This window comes from Oryctolagus cuniculus, chromosome 4, assembly GCF_051225735.1.
Source record: "Oryctolagus cuniculus isolate XC-2025 breed Fujian yellow rabbit chromosome 4, ASM5122573v1, whole genome shotgun sequence".
NCBI lineage: Eukaryota > Metazoa > Chordata > Mammalia > Lagomorpha > Leporidae > Oryctolagus > Oryctolagus cuniculus.
This window is the reverse complement of record NC_142870.1, coordinates 141,806,062-141,816,560: the sequence shown is the minus strand read 5'-3', so window position 1 is coordinate 141,816,560 and position 10,499 is coordinate 141,806,062. Positions and strand designations below refer to the sequence as shown.

The window sequence follows — 10,499 nt, the reverse complement described above, 5'->3', positions numbered from 1 at the left end:
GGCAAGTGGTGTAGATGGGTCTGGAGTTCTAGCCAGTCCACGTGTTTCCATATCTGCCAACATAGAAAACACCCCCCAATACTGGGACTGGCATCGTGGAGTAGCGGGTTAAGCCGTCGCTTGTGATGTGAGTGACAAATGTTGGAGTGCTGGCTCCTGTCCCGATTGCTTCGCTCCTGATCCGGCTTCCGCTAATGTACCTGGGAAAGCAGCCGGTGATTAGTCCCCTGACGTAGATGAAAAAACTGAGGTCAGACAGCAAGTAGCTTTCTTGATTTATACATAGAAAACAGTAGAGCTGGGTTTGCCACCTTGGCCTGCCTGACTCTCCCACTCACTTCTACTGGTTGCCTTCTTTGGCCTATGCAATTCTCAGTAGTTGAGCAGCAAAGTGAAACTGATTATACCTGACTTAACCTTAACATTTGGGCTTTGCTGTAGGGAACAGGTGAGAATAAGTATCTTCTAGTTACCCTGGGTGCCTTATAAACCACCTCCAGTGTTAGTGACATAAACAACCTCTTGGATGAACTCACAGGCTCTGTGGCTCGGGAGCCTGGGCAGGGCATAGAGGCAGTGGCTTGGCTTTTCCCTGGATGTTCAAGATCTCAGCTGTGAAGATCCAAACAGCAGGGCCAGGGGTATGACTCTGTGACTAGGAAATGGACTTCTCTGAAGGTTCCAGGCTGGTTCAATGGGTGGATTCAGCTGCCGCTGTCAACAGTACCTACAAGAAGCCTTTCCAACTGGCCCGTGACCCTCACAGCAGGGCAGTCTGAGGGCACTTGGCTTTCTCACTTGGAGGCTCCAGTCGCCAAATGTGAAGAGGCTAAGGGGACAGGACAAGCTAGGCTGGCCAGTCACGAGGCACCACTGCTACTGGACTCTACTGGGGAAGCAGGGGTCAGAGGCCAAAATGCTCAGATCCAAGGGGAGGAGCTATAGATCCCATCTCTCAGTGGGAGAACTGCTATGAATCTAATGGGAATTTACAACAACAACAACAACAAAATCACTACAAGGTATAAAGGCACAAGGAACCTGTATGGAAGTGTATAGGAATAATGCCTTTATAGTCAATGACATTTTGTTTTCAGTTTGGGCACCGTGCCTTGGCAAGTATAAAACACTCACATCCAAACAATGTTGAACATGAACTGGATTTGGTTGTGAACAAGCTTTTCTCACTGTTTCCTAAAGAGAAATGTCCTGGCACCAAAACATCCAAGAGCAATGTTGAAAACTGTGTGTCCTGTTCAGGGTGATGGAGTTCTGGCTTTGCCTGCCATGGTGGGGAACAGGAGGAGTAAATGGTTCTCACCTTTCTTTTCAAGTTAGGTACTTTTGAAGATTTGTTTATTTGAAGGGCAAAGTGACAGAGCAGGAGAGACCGAGAGATCTTTCACCTACTGGTTCATTCCACAAATGGCCATAACAGGCTAAGCCAGGCAAAGCCAGGAGCCTGGAAGTCCATCTGGGTCTCCCATGTGAGTGGAAGAGTTTCAGGTACCTGGACCATCATCTGCTGCCTTCTGAGTTATTAGTGCAGCAGCCAGGACTTGAGCAGGCACTGCAATAGGGGTTGTGGGCATTCCAAGCTGTGGCTTACCCTACTGTGCCACAATGCCCACCCCTACAGTTAAGTACTTTGGGGACAGGCATTTGGTCTAGTAGTTAAGATTCTGCTTGGGATGCCTTTACTCCATATCAGAGGACCAGGGTTCAAGTCTTGGTTCCAATTCCTATCTCCAGCTTCCTGCTAATGCATATACTGTGGGGAGCAGATAATGGTTCAAGTGGTCAGGTCCCTGCCTGCCTCCCCTGGCTTCAACCTTCAGTTCTGGCTGTTGCAAGCATTTGGGGAGTGAACCAGCAGATGCAAGCTTTCTCTCTTTCCCTCCTGCTCTCTCTCTCTGCCTATCAAATTAAAATAAAAATTAAAGAAAATTATTTAGAAACTTGAAAAGTACTTTCAGTTAAATTACACATAGGTCATATAGAAAGCTTCAGTTTAATTTTCTTTTTAAAAATAAGTTTCCATAAGTAGGTATGGCTTATTTATTTTCTTCATTTATCCAGCTTAAATTATTCAGGGGCTGCGTTTTGGTACTTAATTGGGTAAAGCATTAACAACCCTGGTGAAAGTGAAAGGGAATGACTGGGATTGTGTGGGGCCTGATCCTGTTAGATTCTGTTTTCTGGATGTGGGGACTTATTTATTTATTAAGAACTATTGACCCAGATAAACTGCCTGAAGTTCATTACTGTATTGCCAGGTGGGATCCTACAGGTGGGGTGGGGTGGGAGACTTACAGCAAGAGGCCTTATATCCTGCTCATCATTTTTTGAGTCTTTAAAGGAACATGTTACCATAGGAAGTCAAGAATAAGGAATGCAGTGACCACAAATTCAGGGTTTGTAGCACAATTTTGGAGCCACTTATTATTCAAAAGGTCATTATTCAGTGATGATGATGGTTAAAGATAAGAAAATCAAATTCCAAAATTACCTTTTCTGACTTGAAGCTGTTTTGTGTTTCTCTGTTATCCGACATGTCTCTCCCCGGAGCATGATGTGTGGGAGAGAGACGGAATTTGGAATCAAGCAGTCATGAATTGATATTCTACACAATTATGTGGATGGAGATAAATTACTCAAACTTTCTGAGTCAGTAATCTGATCATAATAAAGCAGGAAATTGCACCTGTTGCTGCAAGGTTTTGAGGAGGTATGAAGTATGCCACCCCCATTGCATCATCTGGCACTGCGTGAATCAGGACCCCGTTTTTGCCATCTGCAATGGCTCAGGAGAGGTAGCACAGCAGTGCTCCATGCAAACAGTACAGGCTTGAACTTCTTGTAGCTTGAGTGTTCTATTTTAAATTTATTTACTTATTTATTTGAAAGAGAGAGGGAGAGAGACAGAGAGAGCAAGAGAGAGACTGAGACCTTCCATCTGTTAGCTCATTCCCCCAAAGGCTTGCAATAGCCAGGGCTAGGATAAGCCAAAGCAAGGAGACAGGTACTCTATCTGGATCTTGCACATGGATGTCAGGAACCCAAGTACTTGGGACATAATCTGCTGCCTCCCAGGGTGCACGTTAGCAGAGCCAGGACTTGAACTCAGACACTCTGATATGGGAGGCAGGCATTCTAAAAGGTGTCAACCAGCGCCCCAACTTCCTGCCCCACAGCTTGAATATTTCCAAGGCCGAACTTACTTACCTTCACCCCTTCTAAGCCAGGCCATTGTTGCCTTTCCCCCATATAAACCAAATCGGAGTTGTGATTGGCATTTCAAAGACTTGGGGAGTGGGATAATAGGCATATGATTTTACACTATTGGACAATGACTATATGCAACACATGGAGTGTTTCACATATATATTCTCATTTACTTACTGTAATGACCTTTCAGATTAGACATACGCTGCTTAACCAATTACCCCCAAAACATAGTGGCTTAATATGACAACCATTTACAATACCTAATGAGTCAGCTGGGCATTTCTGATGTGGGTCAGGCTTGCCTGCTTTTGGCTAGACTTGCTCATGTGCATGTGGTCGGTTTGTCGGTCACTGGCGCTGCACAGCCTGGGGTGGCCGTGGCTGACCGAGACAGCCCAGCTCCGCTCCATGTGGTCTCCCACCCTTCTGCAGGTTGTTAGCTGGGCTTGTTCTTATGGTGGTGGCTGGGATCCAAAAGAGGAAGCGGTGACTACCCCATTGGCCAGAGAAAATCATAGGGCCAAGCTCTGAGTAGGGGTGGGAGAGCATTTCCAAAGAGAACAGGTTCAGGGAGGCATGAACAAACGGGGGCTAGGGAACTTGCTCTACCACAGTAGGCTTTGCAGAGGAGCAGGCAGAGGTTAGCAATGTAGTACCTCTTGGTCACTGGAGTGCTCCCTGGTGTCTCCCTGCTGTGTGCTTTCCTCATGATGTGTTACCTGGAGATGCTCTAATGACCTCTGTATCTCCCTTTTCTCATTTTTTGGTCTGAGTTTGAAACTTCATGTAAAATATTTGGGACCAATCAATTTGTCTTAAAACTCTGCTTCAGGATACCTAAGAACAGCGCAGCTAAGTTGGTAGCATGGGTCTGACTGTTACAGAAGACCAGTGTAATTGGATGGAAGAAAATGAGATAAATTTATAGTCCTCCTTTATTTGCTAGCTTTCCTGATTTCACCTGGGTCAGCGTCCATGTCTCCATATCAACCTGTCTGGATCTTGATACCAAAAGCCGAGAAAGGCAAGGACTTGGTGTTGGCCTGGGCCATTTGCTAACTCTTTTTTTTTTTTTTAAATATTTATTTATTTGAAAGGCAGTGTTACAGAGAGGCAGAGGCAGAGAGAGAGGAAGAGAGAGGTCTTCCATCTGCTGGTTCACTCCACAAATGGCCCCAGTGGCCGAAGCTGTGCTGATCTGAAGCCAGGAGCCAGGAGCTTCTTCTTGATTTCCCACGTGGGTGGAGGGGCCCAAGTACGTGGGCCATCTTCCACTGCTTTCCCAGGCCATAGCAGAGAGCTGGATCGGAAGCGGAGCACCCAGGACTCGAACCGGTGCCCATATGGAAGCCAGCACTGCAGGCGGCAGCTTTACCTGCTGCGCCACAGTGCTTCTCCCTGCTAGCTCTTTGACCTTGGGCAAAAAAGCTACCTGACTTCCCCTGGTCTCCATTTCCTCCTATGTGCAATGAGAATAACAGCAGAGACGCGATGTGTGCATTACAGGAGGCCTGCAGGTAAAGCTTCCCATCTGGTCTGAACCCCACGCAGCCACCACAATTCATGTCTGTCCCCAAACACCTCTTGGTGTCTGAAATGCCACAGAGTTGGCTTTCGCAACTGCTGCAGCTCTGGGTGAGCTGCCAGGGTGGCGCAGGGAGGCTGAGCAGCTTGAAGACTGTTAATGGATTTTATGGCTTTTTTGAGCACCCCGAACTACCGTTATTAATTACAGGATGCTGTTTAGACACGGTTGCAATATATACATTTAGTTAATTGATTTGCATAGACTTGCATCTAGTAACATAAAGAGTGTGCAGGACCATAACACTTACAATGGATCATAATTGCCTTTGCCGCTCTCTCTTGCTTCCTTGGCTGAAAATAAATGCTTCCAGGATGGGACTTACAGCTCCTCTCTGTCTTGGTTCCTCCAATCCTACAACCCGTCCAGGTGCTCGGAACACATCTTTAATCAAGGAATGCATAAGTAAGCTTGTTTCTATTTGAGTGTCTACCTTAATTCCAAATTACCTGTCTCTTAGGGACCCTGAATTTTGTGTGACATTGGCACCGCCTATGTGTGTATTTGTAAAGATTTGTTCTGAGCCACCAGGTAATGTTTACTGAATACATTTATGCTCTCTTCTTGGCCTGGGGTGGGTGGGGATGCCCTCAGGGAGCTGCGACATTCGTTGGTGTGAGGTTTTACAAGGCACGGCGGTGTTATCAAGTGGCCTGCTCTTAGAGACAACATAGAGGTGGGCACTTTTTGCAGGCGCGCCGTGCGGCAGCCCCCGCACTCCAAGTGTGTATTTTCTGATCCCGCTAGTGCCACGGCCCCTGAGAGCTGTCTACCCAGCCTGACCGCTCCTAGCCCGCACTCGCTCCTCGGAGCTCTCGCGTGCGCCTGGCGCCCTCCCCAGACCAGGCGGCACAGAGCGCCCAGACACCCAGCCAAGGGCAGCGCCCGCAGCGACGCCCGCTCGCGCCTCCGCGCCCAGGTCACTTTAAAGAGCCAGGCAGGGCAGGGTCCCCTGCGGCCCGGAGACGACCTTCAGCTCCAGGTGACCACTCTCTGGGGGAGCTCGCCATCCCTTGTGGCAGGCAGCTAGCTGTTTGGAGAGCCGGAGCAGGGCGGGTGAGGGTGGAGGCTCCGGGCAAGAGGGCTCCCGGGATCCGCCCCTGGGGTCCACGGGGAGCCGGGTGCTGCTTGGAGAGGGAGGGGCCAGACAGCGCTTGGTTGGGGGATGGCGAGGGAAAGTTGGGCGCCGGGGCCGCAGGGCTGCGCGCGGAACCCGGCGCCTGTGTCCGCGTCTCATGAATATGCACGAGCCGCCTCCCTCCCTCCGTGACGTCACGGGCCGTCCCGGGGTGAGCGCCGGAGCCGCTCGGGGTCCGCGCCAGTGAGCGCGGCTGCTACCGGCGAGCTAGCGAGCGAGCAAGCGAGCGGCGCGGCGGAGGGCGGCGGAAGCCGGGTGAGGCGGCGGCAGCGCCCAGAGCGCACCGGGCGGCACAGCGCGGCGGACACCGGGAAGCGAGAGCCGGCGTGGGCCGTGGGCGGCGGCGGCGGCGAGGATGCTGCCTGGGCGGCTGTGCTGGGTGCCGCTCCTGCTGGCGCTGGGCGTGGGGAGCGGCAGTGGCGGCGGCGGTGCGGACAGCCGGCGGCGCCGCCTCCTCGCGGCTAAAGGTGGGTGCTGGGGGGAAGTTTCCTGCTCTCACAGGAGGGAGGCAGGGCGGGCTGGAGGGCGCACGCGGCGAGGCCCCGGGCTCGCGCCGGCTGATTGTGCCCACCCTAGCTTGCCGCAGCTGCTCCGGCCTCTGTGCGCCCCGGATCCCCGAAGTCAGCGCCGGGCGCGGTGGATCAGAGAGGTTCCACCCGCCAGCGCCGGCCCAGCCTCTGGGCGCGGCCGCGGGGGCCCTGGAGAAGGCGAGGCCCGGGGCTGGGGGGGGGTGTCCAGACAACTTTGGGGGCCGTCTGTGCCTGGTGGGGAGCGCGGTGGGTGAGTCGCGGGCTCCCTCCCAGCGACGGCTGGAGCAGGGCGCGGGCGCGGCCGCGGGCACCAAGGGCAGGTGTCTGCTCCTGCCCGGGGGAAAGACAGCAGAGGTGCCTAGAGGGGACGGAGCCGCGCCGTCACCGGCCTCCCAGCTCCAGATGGAGTGGAAACTTGCAGGCTTCAGAGGGAGCCCCTGGCGCGCCCCGGGCTCCCCGCGGCCAGCTCTGGCTCCCCTGGGAACGCGCGCCCTCCGGGAGGGCGGCGAAGTCGGGAAGAGGTTGCGCTCGCCTCAGCTTCCCCGACTGCGCTCTGGCTCCCCAGGGGGCGAGACGCGGGGCTCTGGCGCCTGTCCCCCGCCCACCCTGTGGGATTCGGGAATCTTGACCTTTCCGCCCCGCCCGTCCGCCGGGAAGGCAGCTAGGGCCGGTGAGGGCGCCCGGCGCGGTCTGGCGAGCCTGGGGCTGACGAGCCCCGGACTTTGGCTGCTGCCAGGAGCGCGAGCCGGGGCGCGGAGGGCCGCTCCGAAATTGGAGGTCACGTGGGGAGGCGAGGGCAGAGCGGAGAGGGGCCGGGGGCGCAGCAGAGGCGGTGGCGGATCCAGCAGGAGCGCTCGGCCTAGGGAGAACTTGTTGATTCTCTGCGCTGCCGACGAGGACAGCGTAGGAGGGTTTGGAGGCTGAGACCAAGAGGACCCAGTGCCATGGGGGACCGGGCGGGGGGCATGGCCCAGGGATCCGTCCTCAGAGGGCCGAGGGTTTGTCTGTGGAGAAAGAGCCTGGAGAAAGAGCCTCCGTGTGCGCCAAAACCTGCGCTGCAAACTGGCTGTGAACTCCTGCGTGGCGGTGGCTCGGGGACCTTCGAATGACCCTTGGAGGGAGGGGCCGCGACGGTGCGAACTGGCTCTCCGGGAGCTGCGGGCGTACGTGGCCGGGAGACTTGGGCAGTTTGTGTAGCCTTTTTTTTTTCTTTTGGTGACATATTTTTGAAACGATTTTCCTCAGTAGGCATCCTATGTTTTCAGCATCTTCTTTAGCCCTAATGTGTCTCTTTTGTTGTGTTTTTGGAAAGATCGTGAAAAACCCACGGACGTGGTTCGCAGGCAGTGTGGTTAAGGAAGGGGTCACTCGGGGAGGCTTGGTTTCAGAGAAAACAGGGACTGAAAGCAGTGAACTTGGAGACCTTTTACCTGCTTCCCCCATACAGAGGCTTGCTAAACAGGTGCATTTCATTTACAAATGCCTCGTTAAACATGCGCATTTCATTCCCTGGGGACCTTCCTGTTACCTTTAGCACTGCCCACGGCTAGTAGGAGAGGGAGCTCCGCAAAGAGCACCTGGTGTGTCCACCACCTTGCTGAGGTCTGAGATCAGAGTGGGGGGAGGGGAGCTGAGAGAAAAGCAGCCCTTCAGGGATTCACGTTTTGTGAGTAAGTATGCGCCCTGTAGCCCACGCCGTTCACCTCCCCCACTCAGGACGCGCGCCTTCCGTGGTTGTCTTCTAGCTGTTTGTCTTCCCGGAGTAAAAAGTTTATTGGCCCTGCCAAGTCCGAGTCGATGTCTGAATCCCTCGCTCGGGCGTCTTTCCCCTTCCTGCCACCAGGGGGCTGCAGAGAGCGCCGTTTGCTGCGTTTTTGAAAGACGAATGGGTAACATTTGATCCCAGCAGAGACGTTGATTATGACACGTTAGTTGGTGTTTACGGCACAGGCTCCTTATCGCAGTGCACTTGCGTGTTGTGTTTCCGAATCACCTAATGTGAGAAGCACATTTGAGATAAGAAAGCTGGATGCTTCGTGTATAATGCACCTTGCCTCTGGACTGGGCCGTACTGAAGGTTCACATCGTTATTATTCCCGTCACTAGAGAAAACCCAGGACGGCCTGTGAAGAAGACGGGAGGAAAGAGCAGCTTGCTTCTTCCACACAATTCCGTGTTCGTGTGTGCAGGAAGATGGGGCGTGTGGCGTCCGGCTGCCTGGCTGCGTTGCCGGCTCCCTCTGGACTGTCTGGAAGCTGTCTGGAAGCTGCGCTCCCGGCTTCGGGCTCCTGTAAGAGGCCGCGGCTGCCGTGCACAGCTTGTCCGCCTTTGTCTTCCTTGCTTCTTGCCGTAGGAGCCGGGCAGCTAATCCCTGACAAGTGTGTGGCATTTTCAGAGTCAGCGCATTTTCAGTGGGAACATATTCCTGACTTTAGAAATAACACAGCGGCCAGGCAGTCACAGAGCCTTCCTTTCACTCTCCTGTATCTGGGCTGTTAAAAAAAAAAAAAAAAAACAAAAAACAAAAAACAAAAAAACACGACAGCCACTTTTTGGATCCATTGAAAAGACCAGATAGATCCCATGCACCTGTTCTCTGAGCCAAGCTGGGGAGGGATTTGTAGATCCACGCAGTCTCTGGGGGCAAATCCATGTCTTATTTGGGGGAAAGTACACAGTGCAAGGCAGACAAATCTCTGAAGGTGTGTGTAAAAGCTAGCCAAATGTCCGTGGTCTCAAGATCTCAGGTGCTCAGCGCACAGCCCCGCTTCCATTGCCAACACCCGGGCACAGAGGTCACTCAGGACAGAACCTGGTTAGAGATGAGCTAGTGTTAGATGCCCCCCAGAGCCTGGCCCAGTGCTCTGCAGAGGCTTCTGGGCAGGACCCTCCCACCCTGACCTGCCTGTGAGGAGCTGTTGGTCTTGCCTTGGAGAGACAAGATTTTTTTTTTAGGTGGGAGAGAATGGTGGCAGACAGAGTTTGTCCAAAGTATAATATTAACTGTGGAATGGGCCCTAGGCAAGGGAGATGGGAGTTTGGGGGACTTTCCATGCAAAAGTAGCATTTGGTGATAAAGGCGGGCAAAGACAGAGCAGAATTGTAGCAATAGTAATATAATGGCTGTAACTGCAGTGTGGGGAGTCTCTCTTTAATACATAACTGGTACTATGTTTATCCCTTTACATGGGCTGTCTCACCCTCTGACACCATGTGCAGGACTGGCGTCAGCCCATTTTACAGATGAGGAAACTGAGGCGAGGGGAGGGTCTATAACTTGCCAAGACTTCCAGCTGGAGGCTTAGCACTGGTGTGAGGATAGGAGGGCTCACCATGCCCAGGGCCCCTGGTTCTTTGTCGGATGGTCTCTCCTTTGGTTTTGAAAGCCGACCTGGAGTGCTCAGAGAAGCTTTGTTGCTCGTATCTGAGTTAGTCACCCAGGAGGTCTCGGGTGGAAAGGGGGCCCTCTAGCAGCAGGAGAGCCCAGGGCTGGTGGACAAGCTAGGGAAGTGGGCCCTGCGGGCCACTGTGGAACCACTGACGTGGCCTGGAGCAGCAGCCTGGTGTCACCCTCCAGCCCACTGTTGCAGACTGCAGATTGCACACTGCAGAAATTCATGCAGGGCCAGAGGTGGCTGCGGGGTGTTCATGGTGCAATGGGCAAGGAGCAGTGTCTCCCAGGGCTGTGGCAGAGTTCTTAGCCCTGTGGAAACCCTGAGCTCCCACAGATCTCGGCAGGGCACCCCCAGAGAGTGTTCGGCCCCTGCCCACCTGCTGTTCCTGCGTCTGAGTGCTCTCTTTCCTTGCCTGGAAGCTCTGGTCTTCAGGCTGGGAGGCCACCTTCCTTGGCCCATGGCCTGCTGCTATTCCAGACGTGGCCTTCCCTGGGAACCTTCCTAGGCTGGGCACCCCTGGACTTCCTAGTTGGACACCAGCACTGGAGTAGGGGTCTCATGTTGAGTCTCCCAGGTGTCAGAGCCTGGTCTCCAACATGAGATGAGCTGTCAGCAGTGATTGG

The 10,499-nt window shown here is 53.7% G+C and overlaps 1 protein-coding gene across 1 annotated transcript in view; it reads left to right on the top strand.

Annotated features, from left to right (window-relative positions):
* The first annotated feature begins 6,001 nt into the window (after window positions 1-6,001).
* Window positions 6,002-10,499, top strand: part of CLSTN2 (calsyntenin 2) — a 578,785-nt gene continuing 574,287 nt past the window's right edge. Inside the window, exon 1 of the mRNA XM_002716578.6 lies at window positions 6,002-6,418. Within this exon, the coding sequence (XP_002716624.4) occupies window positions 6,307-6,418 (112 nt within the window). The 5' untranslated portion in view covers window positions 6,002-6,306. The remainder of the gene's footprint in view (window positions 6,419-10,499) is intronic.